General features: G+C 45.5%; 1 protein-coding gene across 1 annotated transcript; it reads right to left on the bottom strand.

Moving 5' to 3' along the window:
* Positions 1-1,206: 1,206 nt before the first annotated feature.
* LOC127220794 (uncharacterized) lies at positions 1,207-7,706 on the bottom strand. Its single transcript, XM_051182692.1, is given in 8 exon segments — positions 1,207-1,461; positions 2,052-2,109; positions 2,436-3,318; positions 3,321-4,383; positions 4,385-4,759; positions 4,762-5,563; positions 5,565-6,455; positions 7,558-7,706. Coding segments are annotated over 8 exon segments (4,476 nt in total).
* Between the last annotated feature and the right edge of the window lie 6,708 nt (positions 7,707-14,414).

Raw genomic sequence — 14,414 nt, 5'->3', positions numbered from 1 at the left:
ATAATTCGATCAGAACACAATAATCAGAAGCCTTATTCAGGATTTATGCTGAAATGCAAGGAGTCAGTCCAGTGCTACATGCCCTGTAGGTTCCATTGGGAGCTGAAAGAAAATAATTGCCAGGGGTAATTGGCAGTGTCTGATTACATAGCTCCTGGTGGGTCTTGGGTATTGTGCCTAGGCAGAGCCCCTGCCCTGTGACTTCAGGGAGAGTCAAACTAAGACCTGGTGAGTCTAAGCATTGCTGAGGGGGACTGGTATGGTTTTAAAAGTTTTCATTAATAGCTATACCTTCATAATGGGGGGGGGGCTCAGAAGGAGATAGAGCCAACAGTCTTTGGCCTGGTCAGGGCGTGTAGCGTTGAGGGCCGTGTAAGCCCCTTTAATTAATTTTAATAGTCTATACCCCCCCCCCGTACCTGGGATTGGGAATAAGTGGGTGTTGTTAGGGGGAATTGGCTGTGGCCTGGAGGGAAGTTTTTGGTCTGTAAGCACGGAGTTTGGCCCTATGGTTTGTGGGTCAGGATCTCTAATTTCCAGGCGAATTTTAAAGACAACTCCTTTGTCCAGGCCTGGCAGATACCACCTTAGCCCCCAAGTCTTGCCCTGTATCCAAACTGCATAGTCCTTTTTCCCATGGATGGTGAAGTCAATTCTTAAAGGGAGACAACGGGCTGACTCACAGACCCAACCCCCCCCCCCATTGATGGGAGGGTGGCAGCTTTTCCTGCCCAAGGGGGGCGAGTGTAATTTCGGCGCACTATAATTAGATCCCAGGATGAGCTGGGCTTCCAATAGGCACTCCTGGTGGTCTCACATCCCCAATTTTTGCAAAAGTATTCCTGATGTCCCCCACATCCTGACCCCCTAGATTGACTCAGCTGAGGACATAGAAGTCTGATTGGGCTAGAAAACATTGGGTCTGGGGGGTTGCTACAGCCTATCCATCTGTCTTCTGTTCTAGGCATGTCCTTTTTAAGGGAGTCTGCACCATAAGTGGGGATGTCCCAAGTGTCCAGTCCAGCAGCTAGTTGGCAAAAATCAGGGGTGAGACTAGGCCACCAGGTGCCAGGTAGATTAAGGCCAGAGGTTGACCAGATGACCTCACCAGTTTGGGAAATCACTTGCCAGGTCAAGAGCGAGGGGGGGGGGCATGGGGAGATCCCGCTTCAGAAGCATTCAAACCTATGTACAAAAGCATGCTTGCTAATGTTTGGAACGTAAAAGTCTTTTCTTTAAGGGGTTTTGAGAGCGTTGAACTTTCCATGTTGTTTCAGATGGGGCCTGGTCCTGTGTCCGATGTTCTGGTTGTGTGGCCTTCACGTGGGATGCGTGAATCCAGGCAGCAATCCCGTCCACTTTCAGGGTGGTGGGAGTTGTCAGGAGCACAGTGTAGGGGCCCTTCCAGCGGGGCTCTAAGTTTTTAGTCTGATGCCTCCAAACCCAGACAGAATCGTCAATCTAGAAAGAGTGGGGCTGACAAGGGGTTCCTCCTGGTATGCGGCTGCCAGAGGTTTCCAGACCTCTTCTTGGACTATCTGTAAGGCTCATAGATGCACCTGCATGGAAGGGGTGTTTGCAAAATCAGAAATGTCAGCATCAAAGAATGATACAGCTGGCGGTGGCATGAGGGCCTGGAGTGTTTCTGGCCCGATAGAGGGCCAGAGGTAGGAGTTGTATTCAGTCCTTAGAGCCAGTTCCAGGCGTTAATTTGGATAAAGCCTCCTTAATGGTTCTATTCATTCTTTCTACCAGTCCTGAACTCTGGGGTCTATAAGCACAATGTAATTTTCAATTTATCCCCAGCAACCTGGCCACCAGCTGACTTACCTGGGAGATGAAGGCAGGCCCATTGTCTGATCCTATTACCTGTGGCATCCCATATCTGGGAAAGATTTCTTCCAATAGTTTCTTGGTGACCATTTTTGCAGTCTCATGTTTGGTAGGAAACGCTTCCACCCATCCTGAAAAGGTTTCTATAAAAACCAGTAAACATTTATAACCATACATTCAAGGTTTGACCTCAGTAAAGTCTATTTCCCAATGGACACCAGGCCTATGGCCACGAAGCCAGGTCCCAGGATCCAGTTTGGTGTTTCCTTGGTTGATCTGGGCACAGGCCAGACAGTTAGCAGTTACTTGTTCCAGTAATAAATTCCGATTGGGAAGGTAAGTTCCAATTTCTTGTCTATCTAGCAAAGTTTTCATCTTTTTGGCGCTCAGATGAGTCAGTTTATGGAGGTGGTTTATTAACATTTTTGCCATTTTTTATAGGCAGTATAGTCTTTCCTTGGTAGACCCAGCATTGCCGATTGGGGTCATAATCAGCACCTAGTTTCTGAACAATGTCCAAATCTGTTTCATCATAGTCCCAATCTGGAGTCTTAGCTGTCTCCTTTTCAGTCAATATGCTTATAGTCAATAGTTGGGGGCCTAAGGCTGCTTGTTTGGCTGCTTCATCAGCCAGGCGATTTCCTTTTGCCTCCAGGCTTTCCCCCTTTTGATGTCCAGGGCAATGCATTATGCTCAATTTCTTAGGAAAGAACAGGGCCTTTCATAATGCCAAGATTTCATTTTTATTTTTGATTTCTTTGCCTTCAGATGTTAAAAGGCCCCTTCTCCGATAAATTTCTCCCTGGACATGGGCAGTGGCAAAGGCATACCGGCTATCAGTGTACACATTAAGCTTCTTACCTGCTGCCATCTGGAGAGCCTGAGTCAGAGCAATGAGTTCAGCTCGCTGAGCAGAGGTGCCTCCGGGGAGTGCAGTGGCCCTTATGAACTCTGAGGCATTTGTCACTGCAGCCCCTGCCCGTCTCACACCATTTAGCAAGTAGCTGCTACCGTCCGTGAACCAGGTGTAGTCCGCATCTTTCAAGGTCTGATCAGTCAGATCAGGCCGCGTTCCATGTATCTCTGCAAGGATCTGCTGATAGTCATGGGACGCTGGTCCCTCTGGCAGCGGTAACAAGGTGGCTGGGTTCAGGGTTACTATTGGCCCAAACTGAACCCTGTCTACATCCAGGAGCAGGGATTGATAGTGAGTTAGACGGGCGTTAGATAGCCATCTATCTGGTGGCTGACGGATGAGGGACTCAACTGCATGTGGTGCCAGTATGGTCATTGGCTGTCCCAGAGTCAATTTGGTGGCGTCCTTGATTAGGACTGCAATCGCTGCCACCATTCGGAGACATGGAGGCCATCCTGATGCAACTGGGTCTAATTTCTTGGACAAGTAGGCAATGGTCCATCTCCAGGGTCCTAACTTTTGGGTTAAGACTCCTTTTGCATAGCCCTGTTTTTCATCAACAAAGAGTTCAAAGGCTTGGTGACATCTGGCAAGCCCAGGGCTGGTGAGGACAGCAGGGCCTGCTTGATAGCATCAAAAGCCTGCTGTTGTTCCTCAGTCCATTTAAAAGGTATATCTTGCTTGGTTAGTGGGTAAAGGGGGACCGCTATTTCTGCGAACCCCAGAATCCAGAGACTACAGAAGCCCGCAGTCCCCAAAAATTCCCTAAGTTGACATTGGTTTTTGGGGATGGGTATGCGAGATATAGTTTCTTTGCGGGCAGGTGTCAACCATCTTTGCCCATCCATTAGCTTGTATCCCAAATAGGTGACTTCCTGTCTACATATTTGAGCCTTTTTGGCAGAGGCTCAATACCCCAGGTTCCCCAGTGTTCGTAATAGGGCCCCAGTACCTGTTTTGCAGTCCTGTTCAGTGGTGGCTGCAAGGAGGAAGTTATCCACGTATTGCAGCAGGATCAGAGATGGATGCCTGATCCGGAATTCTGCCAGGTGTTGGTGAAGGGCCTCGTCAAAGAGAGTGGGGCTATTCTTGAACCCTTGGGGTAGGCGTGTCCAGGTCAATTGCCCTGAAATGCCCAGTTCTGGATCTTTCCATTCAAAAGCAAATAAAGGCTGTTTCTGAGGGCTCAGCCTCAGGCAGAAGAAAGCATCCTTCAGGTCCAGAACAGTGTACCAGGGATGAGTAGGAGGCAGGGTGCTTAGTAGGTTATAGGGATTTGGCACTGTGGGGTGAATGTCCTCCACTCGCTTATTGACTTCCCTAAGATCTTGGACTGGCCTGTAATCCCCGGTTCCTGGCTTCTTTACAGGCAGAAGTGGAGTATTCCATGGGGATCGGCAGGGGATCAAGATCCCTTGGTCTAATAGTCTCTTAATGTGAGGCTTGATTCCTTGATATGCCTCATTTGACATGGGATACTGTTTAATTGAGACAGGGGTGGCTGTTGCCTTCAGGAGAATTATTAGGGGTGACTGTTGTATGGCCAGCACCATGCCCCCTGTTTCTGCCCAGGCCAGGGGGTGTTGTTTTAACCACAAGTCCATTCCTTCCTTCCTGCTGTTTAGGATGCTTTTCAAAAAGTCTATATTCATTTTCCAATTGTAAAGTCAATATTTGAAGTGGAGCCCCTTGTGGGCCAGAGACTTTAGCTCCTGATCCTTAAAAATGGATCTGGGCTTTTAATTTAGTCAGTAGATCTTGACCCAGTAATGGATATGGACAGTTCAGTACATGCAAAAAGGAATGTGAGACTTTACCTGATGCGAGATGAACTTTTCTCTCCGTGGTCCATCGATATTGTTTTCCTCCGGTGGCTCCTTGTACCCAAGCTGTTTTGGTACTCAATGGCCCGTTTGTTTCGGTGAGAACTGAATGTTGGGCTCCAGTGTCCACCAGGAAGATGATTGGCTGCCCCCCGACTCTTAAGGTTAGCCTGGGCTTGGGGGCGGGGGCTCCTGGCCCCGACTGCCCTATTCTTCATCTAGGGCTAGAAGCTGAGTTGGTCTTCGGGGTCTGTCCCCATGCCTCTGAGTTTTAGGTCTCTTAGGGCAATCTTTGACCCAATGGCCTTTTTCTTTGCAGTGGGCACACTGGTCTTGATCTACCCTGGGCCTCCTTCCTTCTCCCTTCCTTTCCTGACTTCCTGCACTATGATTATTCTGAGCTACAGTGGCCAGGATTTTTCTTAATTCTTTCCGGTTCCTACGATCCCTCTCTCTCTCTCTCTCCTCTAGCTCCTTTTTTAACTTGTCCTCTCTTTCCTCCTGCAACTTTCTAAGTCTTTCTTCTTTCTCCTCAGGTGTTTCTCTCTTATTAAAGATCTTTTCTGCTTCCTTTACGAGATCCTGCAGGCTATAATCTTGTAAATGATCTAGTCTCTGCAACTTAGTCCTAATATCTGGAGCTGACTGCCAAATGAAAGCCATAGAAACATTGCCCCTTTGCTCGTGACTATCAGGATCAAAGGGTGTATACATACGGTAGGCTTCCTTTAGCCTCTCCAAAAATGCAGTCAGAGTTTCCTCTGGTCCCTAGGTTATCTGTCTTACCTGAGCCAAATTCGTGGGACAGCGTCCAGTGCCGCGGAGGCCCGCTATGAGTAACTGGCGATAAAGACGCAGGTGTCCCCTACCTGCAGCAGTATTGAAGTCCCAATCAGGACGATTTAGGGGAAAAGCTTCCTCAATTTCATTAGGCAACTGAGTGGGCCTCCCATCATCTCCTAAGACGTTCTTCTGAGCTTCCAGGAAGACAATGTTCTTCTGAGGTTAGAAGGACCTGCAAAAGCTGTTGGCAGTCATCCCAAGTGGGTTGATGGGTTATTAGGATGGATTCAATTAGGTTAGAGAGAGCTACAGGGTCTTTGGAGAAGGAGGGGTTGTTAGATTTCCAATTATAGAGGTCGGATGCCGAGAAAGGCCAGTATTGAAATTGGCCTCCTGGTCCAGCAGTCTGGCGCAAGGGAAAGGCTCGGGAGGTTCCTTCTGTGGCTGTCTCCCTTCGACCACGGTATCTGCCAGCTACCGGGGAGTCTGCAGTAGTCTCTTCTTGTTCGTTGTCCAGGGCAGGAGTGGTACTGGTACTGTCTGGTTTGTCCGGACCCCTTTGCTGGGCATTGCCGCCACCTACAGTGCCCTGGGTAGGGGGCTGATGGGGGGGGGTTCCGTCTTCTGAAAGTAAATCTATAAGATCAGACTCATCAGCAGGAAGAATAGGTTTGGAGTGAGGGGTTTTCTCTTTCTTGAGGACAGGATATAATTGAGATTTGGCAGGTGCCTGAGAGGGAATGAGTGGTACAGAAGAAGGCAAAGGGGGAGCAGTGGGCCCCTGTAAAGGTGGGGCCACATCAGTCTTGGGGAGAGATTTAGAAGGGGATTTGGGGGTGACAAAGGGAGCCACGCAAGAGGGTGGGTCAGAGGCCAAATTTTCCCAGGTGACAATATAGGCCACCTGGTCAGGACGTCCGTGGGGCCCGGCGTCGAAGACTCGTTCCTTCACCTGCAAGATAATACCAAGGTCGAAAGTCCCATCAAGGGGCCAGCCGATGTTAAATGTCGGCCACTCAGAAGCACACAGGTTTTCCATCTCTTTTTCTTTACGTCCATTGACTGGTTGTGCGCTCGGCCCTGGACTTCGCTCTAGTGATCTAGGGTCAGACTCAAAGGGGTAGTTACAGAGTGTCCCATGTCTTTTTCAAAATAAAGAAGCAAATAAATAGACAAGGCAAACAGAACACACAGACAGCCGGCACAGAGCCAAAACCAGATACTGAGTTGGAGGCACAGAGGGTCTTAAGCCCCCTGGCCCTTCCAAAACCACGAATCCCTGGGACTCGTTGTGGGCTCCGAAAAATTGGGCGCCCGAGATCCCTGGAACGTCTCCCAGGGTGGCAGGTAGAAGTCCCAAGCCTGTCAGCTCCTTCTCAAGCCACCTACAGACTCGACTAGCTGATTACCGACCGCTGTGCAACAAGTAAAAGATGTATGAACAAGACAACAAAGAACAGAAATTAAGTACTGGCCAGCTTACTTCCCGGTGGGTGTCAGTGTCAGTCTCCGGGGGAAGGGTCTCCAATCTCAGTGGAACCTCCAATGAAAGACCCCAGCAGACCCCAAGAGTTTGGAGCCTGTCAGGGGGAAGGCCCTTGCCCCCAAGAGACTAGACCAGACCACTGGATGTAAGTGCAAGAGGTTATTTATTGTTTACACACAGGTACCTATGGACGCCTCAGTCTTTCGAGAGACTGAGAGAGCGAGCCTGGTTAAAGCATATGCAGTTTATATAAGGTAGGTGTGGCAAGAAGCAGGCTTACAGAAGCAGAAGCATGGTTACAGGGATTTCATTGTTTCATCTAAATGTAGCAGTTGTAGTTAACCAAGGACAGTTGGTTATTCGGGTTGGGCACAAAGAATACAAAGAATTCATTTATGACTATCTCAGCATCCCGGATACTGTCCTGCTGACCTTGCTTTAGTCCAAGCTGCAGACCACAGATATCTGGTTGGCGTTGGATGAGAGCAGCACCTGGTTCCCTCCTGTACTTTTCTCATAACTTGACCTTGGCAATTAATGAGAGCAGCTCAAGCAGGCAATAAGCATAGTGGGGGTCTTTCAATATAAACCCCATTCCAGCTGTGGAGTCTGGTCCGTGCATGGTTCACACTGTGTGTCAGCACAAGAGAACAAGGATTATTTTTTATTAATGGATACAGAATAGAAGCCGTCTTCATTATAGCCAAGTGCTTTACCCTGAGCTAGCCCACTGTGCATCCTCAACATTGTGTTTAAATGTAACACATCTATAAATTGTGTTAGCCTTGTCTTCTGGTTCTTCAGTCTTTAGCGCCTGAGGCACTGGATGACAGGCAGGGTCACCAAGGGCGGCTTCAAAAAGCATCTTGAAAAGATGATGCTCAGTCCTACATTAGCTTCCTGCTTTCTTATTTTAAATAAAACAGCTGAATCTGAGTTTCCATGCGGTAGTTAAGATCTCATAATAAGTAGACCTGAGCTTTAACATCAGAACCTTTCAGCGGAAATGCGGTAAACATGACTGTGAAAGGCTCGGCTAACATCGGGTGCTGAGATCGCAGGACTGAAACAGCCCGAATCCCCTGCTGTCCCTGTGATCAAGTCTGTTTCTTTCCAACTTCACCTGTACAGAGTGGGGCAGCGATCTAAGCACTGTACAAATCTCCTTCTGTGGGGTCCCGGAAGTCCTTCGCGCTGCCTTGTGGGAAATGTAGTCTCGCATACGATGACGTCACAAGAATGGTCTTTGGACACCGGTTTTTCGCTTTCAATCTTCAAACTTAGCTTCTCCCCAGCGCGTGTCCTGCTCAGTGCTGCCCTTGGATCTCTGATATGGAGGTTGGTGCAGGGTGCAGCGCTGTCCTGCAGATCTGAGGGACTGTGCGAGGTGGCGGGTCTGGCGTGGAGGGAGCTGACTCGGGCTGGTTGGGAGGCAGGAGACACTGACCTGGAGTTGCTGCTGTGCTGACCTAGGCTGGACCACTGCACCTGGGTGCAGGTTTGACAGGAGTGTGGGCGTCATGCCAGAGCTGGAGGTGTCCAGTCTCTTAGCACGCTCTGCTGCCCGAGTCTACCTGTGCTTCTGGTGACTTAGGAGCTGAAGGGAGCTCACTTTTCTGCTTGCCTGGGGTAGCATGCTCTCCCTAGCTGACCCTAGCTAGCATAGCTGTAGTCAGATTTCTCAGGACTTCTATAAAGAGTGGACACCTAGCCCACCGACACTTCATAGGACACTCAGACCCTCCCATATTATAGGAAGCTCACAGAAGTTTCAAAATTCCTAGTTTCCAGGGACAGTCCTGTGAGGGTGATTGCTGTGTAAGATGTTTCTTTCCTTTTGGAATTAATTGTTAGATCTATGGATGCCTGCGGTAGAATAGGAATCACTTATATAGAGTTCTGCTACCAGAATCACCACATTGCACTCCCATGTGACACAAAATAATTTTGTAGTTAGTATGACGCTGTATTTGCAGAATCCACACGATTACAAGCTTCATGCTGCAGAGTGAAAACTACTAGAGAGTAATATTGCATCGATTCCTTTTGAGAGTGTGATGTCAGAAATTTGGGCTCCTTTTCTGTTGTGACAGAGGACTTGGTGTGGCGTGATAAGTGGACCTCATGATTGACAGGAGGAGGCTTGAACATCTCCGAAAGGGAGAGGTGTAGGCAGATGTTTCTCTCCTGTCAGCCAGTTCCCCAGAACGACTCAGAGGCTGTACATTAATTGTATATGCTTGACTCATAACTCAGGCTTCTTACTGACTAACGCTTACATTTTTGGTTAACCCACATTCTGTATTTACCCTTGGCCACATAGCGATATCTTTATCAACATGGACTGTTAATCTCCTGCTCCCTTTGTGTCTGCTGGCAGACTCCTCAGATTCTGCCCTTCTACTCCAGATCATCCTTAGTTTGGTTGTCTTACCTGTATGTCCTGCGTGGCTACTGGCCAATCAGTATTTTATACCAATTCGAGTGGCAAAATTTTATGGAGTGCATACGAGCAGCAGAGGGGAGAAATGGTCCATGTGATCTGGTAGCCTGTGTACACTGTCCTCTCATCACATGCTTTCCTTTTATCTCTTCACTTTATTGATAGTGTGTACACTCCCTTAAACATACTGTGCCACTGAATGTGGCATCCAGGTCCACTGATGCTCCCTAGGTAGTTATGGAAACCTTTGCCTAAGGTTTTGTGCTGAGTTGAGAGACCTAAAAAGATAAATTTGGAAGGTCGTGTCTCACTCAGGGCTGATTATTTTCATATAGAAGTTTATGTGACAACTGAAGCTCTAGTCTTAAAGGAAAGGGGTATAGTTTAGTCTGGAGCCATTTGAGTGACCATGCCCTAGGACCAAAGATTATGTTATGTTAAATAACATGCTCCAACTTGGAAACAGTCATGGTGTTCCATAGTTTTGCAGAACAAACTCAGTATCAAGGCAAGTTTAAGAAATATTGGTGCCTACACTAGAGAAGCAGGTACTGCAAGGTGGGGGAGCTATCCTCTATGCCTATGATCTATATGATGACATACTTAAGTTTTGGATTGATGGAAGCTAGTGTTCGGCTAAGTCAGTGGATTCTAAAGTTTTTTTTTTTTTTTAATCTTTTGTCACAAGCTGTTTGGTCCACTACAGAGTGATGCAAGGACTGACTGTTTCTGAAGGGTAAATCAGCTCGAGGCAAGGTAATTACTCTCTGGACCTGCAAAGTTCCACTCTCCACAGTTCTGAACTTTTCCATGGTCATCAGTCTCTGTAGACACAGACAGACTCCCAGAGATTTTTCACTCACAGCTGGACACAGCTTCTTATGAGTAATTTTCCTACACAGCCCCTCCCCCTATCTCATGTGCTCTTGAATATATTACCCACGTGTGTCAAACCAAGTGTTTATCAGCTGGAGACTGACTCATGACATTGAAGTCTACTCTTAACAAACACGGGCTTCAAACCACCTTGTCCCATCTACTGGAATTTTCAGCGAGTCTCCAACCATAGGTAAAATAATAGACACTTTCTAGTTAGTGCTGCTGATCTGTAGGGAAAAGAGTCACATTATGTGAAGTGGGAAAAGCACACTGACTTCTGTGTCAAAACACCTTCCTTACAATGCAGGAATCGTATAACAGCATGCTCCCACACACCCACAGGCCCCAGATATTCATATACTTTTTGAATTAAGTCTCTTCTGTGGCTTATCCTGTAGTCTCTGTATTTCCGGGAAGAGTCAGGAAACCTGGAGTTCAAAGTCATCCTCTGCTTCATAGCAAATTCAAGGTGAGCCTAGGTTGTATGAGACCCTGTGTTTTAAAAGATTTAAAAGATTTTTGAAAACATAGTTTATTGGTTCTGGTTTCTTTCACTTCTCAGCACCAGTGACCCGACAGGGATCCATCTAACTGATATCTTGTAAAATTTCAAAATTTATACATGTGCTTAGAGAAATTCTGTTGCCTTGTTTGAAGTTTAATTTCCCATTTTCTCACTAGCATCCTTTTGTCAATGGCATCATGTGTTGATGACTGGATAGAAGCTTGTTGTATTTACTGTCCTGGTTTCTGCAGTTGTTCCAGGATGTGTAAAAACACCTGAAGATTTAGAGGTAGGAGGCTCAGATGGCAAAAGACATGCAGTGTTTGTCTTTATGCATCTGGGTTGCCTCACGCAATATGATCTTTTCTTGGTCCATCTATTGACCTGAGACTCTTATTTTCCTTACAGCTGCAGAGTATTCCATAGTGTATATGTACCACATTTTCATTATCCATTGGTCAGTTGAAGGATGTTTGTGGTGTTTCCGTTTCCTAGCTCTTATGAATAAAACAGCAGTGAACATGGATAAACAACTATCTGCTGATTGGATGTCAGGATCTTTTGAACTATTATAAAAAGTGGTATAACTGGGGCATATAAAAGATTTATTTTTAGTTTTGAGAACTCTATTTACTGATTTCCTGAGTTTACCATCCCACCAATAGTGGATGATTGTTCGCTTTTCCTCACACCCTCTCCAGCATTGTATTTTAGTTGTTATGGTGATCTTTGTCATTCCAACTAGGGTAAGATAAAGTCTCAGATTGTTCAGACTCATATTTCCCTAATTGCTCGGCACATGGACAGTTTTTGAGATGTTCCTCTGATATTTTCACCTTCTTTTGAGAACTCTCTGTGCAAGTCCCAAGCCTATTTTGAGAATGGGTCCTTATTTAGTTCTTGCTTTTTGGACTCCTTGTTTTTTGAGTTCTTTGCATATTCTGGAGTTTATTCCTCTGTCAGGTATACAGCTGTCAAAAGTTCACTTCTATTTTGTGGCTTCCTGTTTATCTGATTATTTACTTCTTTACTTGTACCTAACTATTTAGTTGTCTGGAATCCCACTAATCAATTTTAACCTTAGCTATAGAGCAAATTGAGTCCTGTCCTCAAAGCCCTCTCCTACACCTGTTTCATGTGTGTGTTGACTGTGTGTGCTCAGGTTTCATGTTTAGGTCTTTGATGAGTTTGGCGATAGTTTTTATGTAGGGTGATCTATTAGAATCCAGTTTCAGTCTCTGCAAGTGCACATCCCTTTTGCCAGGAACATTTGTTGAAAATGTTTTCTTTGGCCCATATTTTTGGCTGAAGTTATCTTTGTGCATGTCTGGCTTTCCTTTGGGGTTTTTGTTGTGTCTTTACACAGGTTTGTTATTAGAGCAATATTGTCTTCATAGATGGAGTTTGTGGGAATTTCTTCTGATTGTGTATGTTTTGAATAGTTGGAGGAGTGACTCTTCATCTTTGAAAGTCTGGGAGAGAGAATTCAGTTGTGAATATCTGCTGTGGATTTTTTTTTTTTAAGCTGGAAGAGAGACCTTTTATCACAATTCCACCTCTCCATTTGTTTTGAGTCTTTTTAGGTTAGCTTCATCTTCTTTACCTTTGGTCATTCATATATAAAAGCTGCATATGATTGAAAATGAAAACACAAGATTAAGTCTCTCTGACTTGTCTGAATCATTCCTAAAAGAAAAGTTCATTCCTCTAATTGTGCAAGAAAATATGAGAAGCAGTACAAGCAAATGATTTTTTAAATAACTTATTTTTAATTTTATGTGCAGTGGTGTTTTACCTAAATGTAGGTCTGTATGAAGATGCCAGATTCCCTGGAACTGGAGTTATAGACAGTTTTGAGCTGCCATGTAGGTGCTGGGAATTGGATCCTGGTTCTTTGGAAGAACTGCCAGTGCTCTTAACCTCTCAGTCATCTCTCCAGCCCCACAAGCAAATGATTTAATGATACAACTAAACATCTGAGAAAAACAAGAACAAACCTAATCCAAACTCAGTCCATGGAAAGACATAATAAAAATCAAAACAGAACTTAAGGAACTAATAACAAACAAAAGAATTTCACAGAATCAACAAATTCATAGCTAAAGATGACTGAGTGACACATGGCCCAACTAACCCAAAGAAAGAAGACCCTAATGACCAGTATCAGAAAATGTGACATTTGGTTTATGTTTTAACCACTAAAGCTTGCCTATATATCACAGTACAGAGCTAAGCCACTAGCAAGCAGGTGGTGGTAGTACCCACCTTTAATCTTAGCCCTCAGGAGTCATCAGGCAGGTGGATCTCAGTTAGTTCAAGGCCACCCCAGGGCTACATGAGTTTGATCCAGTCTAAAAGAGAAACAGAGCCAAGAGGTGGGGACTCCACTTTTAATTCCAGGATTCCAGAGTCAGAGTCACAGGCCTTTAATCCCAGTATTTGGGAGTCACACGCCTTTAATCCCAGCATAGGGAGGAGAAACAGGAGTGATATGGCTGGGTGGAGAGAGGAATATAAGGTAGGAGGAGACAGACCCTCAATACAGTCTGGGGAGCAGTCTGAAGCAGTCTGAGGTCATTCCGAGCAGTCAATCAGGTAGAAGTAAGAATTTTTTTAGTGGCTAGTCGCTCTGCATCTCTGATCCTTCAGCTTTCAACCCCTGATAGCCTACTTCGAGTTTTTATTATTAACAATTAGAACCCTTCCTACAGGAAATGAACAGGGAGACATTGATGGGAGATGTCATTCTGACATTACAATGGATAACAAAGAAATTCAGACTGTCTTGAAAACCTATCTGTAAAAGAAATCTCTTAAATGTGTTTTGTGCAGACAACAGAAAGGTGGGTTTTTTGTTTTTTGATCCATTCATCTGGCGTATGTCTTTTGCCTGGGGAATGGAGGGCATTAGTTGTTCTGCTATGTGAGTGTTAGTTGTCATTGTGCTGTTGATTTTTGGTGGTGCTGTTAGTGTTCTCAGTGGCCCTGTGTTTCAGTAATTTTGGCTTCTTACTTCTTCCCACACCTCTTTGCTCTGCACATCCTCCTCTTTAGCCTAAGACATTGCTTCCTGTATTTTCTTTATTTGGTTTGTATGTTATACATTTTTAATACTTCTTATATTTTCTTTGTCCTTCACCTACGACAGATAGTTTTGCTGTGTGTAGTAGCCCAGGTGGCTGTCACAGTCTTTTAAAACTTGCAATGCACTTCTCCAGGCCCTTCTGGGTTCCAAATTCTTTTGCTAAGAAATCAGCTCTGATGTCTATGCATATGTCTTTTCACTTGCAGCTCTCAGTATGCCGTGAAAAGGTTCTTTGTGCTCTTGTCTTGTATGTTCTGTGTGCTTCTTCTCGTTGGAGGAGAATTTCTTTCATGATCTTGTTGAAGATCTTGTCTGTGCCTGGGGATTCTTCCCATCTGTGCCCATTTTTTTTTGTAGGATGATCTTCTCATAGTGATTATCATCTCCTATGATCCCCTTTGTGTGTTCTTTTCTATTTTCATATTCTTAACTTATTTCATGTAGATGAGCTACTCCGTCTCTAGGTCTTGACACCTTGTTCTGTGTGATTCATTCAGTTGTAAGCTTTTGTGGTTGGGTTGCTGACTTTTCAATTCCATCCTCATTTCAGCTAAAGCCCTCATCAGTCTTTCTCTTTATTGAATTCCAGTTCCAAATCCTGTATTGTCCTTGTCATTTCCATCATTGTTATGTTTTGTTGTTGTTGTAGGGCATCAACAAG

This window comes from Phodopus roborovskii, unplaced genomic scaffold (genome assembly GCF_943737965.1).
Source record: "Phodopus roborovskii unplaced genomic scaffold, PHOROB, whole genome shotgun sequence".
NCBI lineage: Eukaryota > Metazoa > Chordata > Mammalia > Rodentia > Cricetidae > Phodopus > Phodopus roborovskii.
This window is presented reverse-complemented; position numbering and strand designations above follow the sequence as displayed.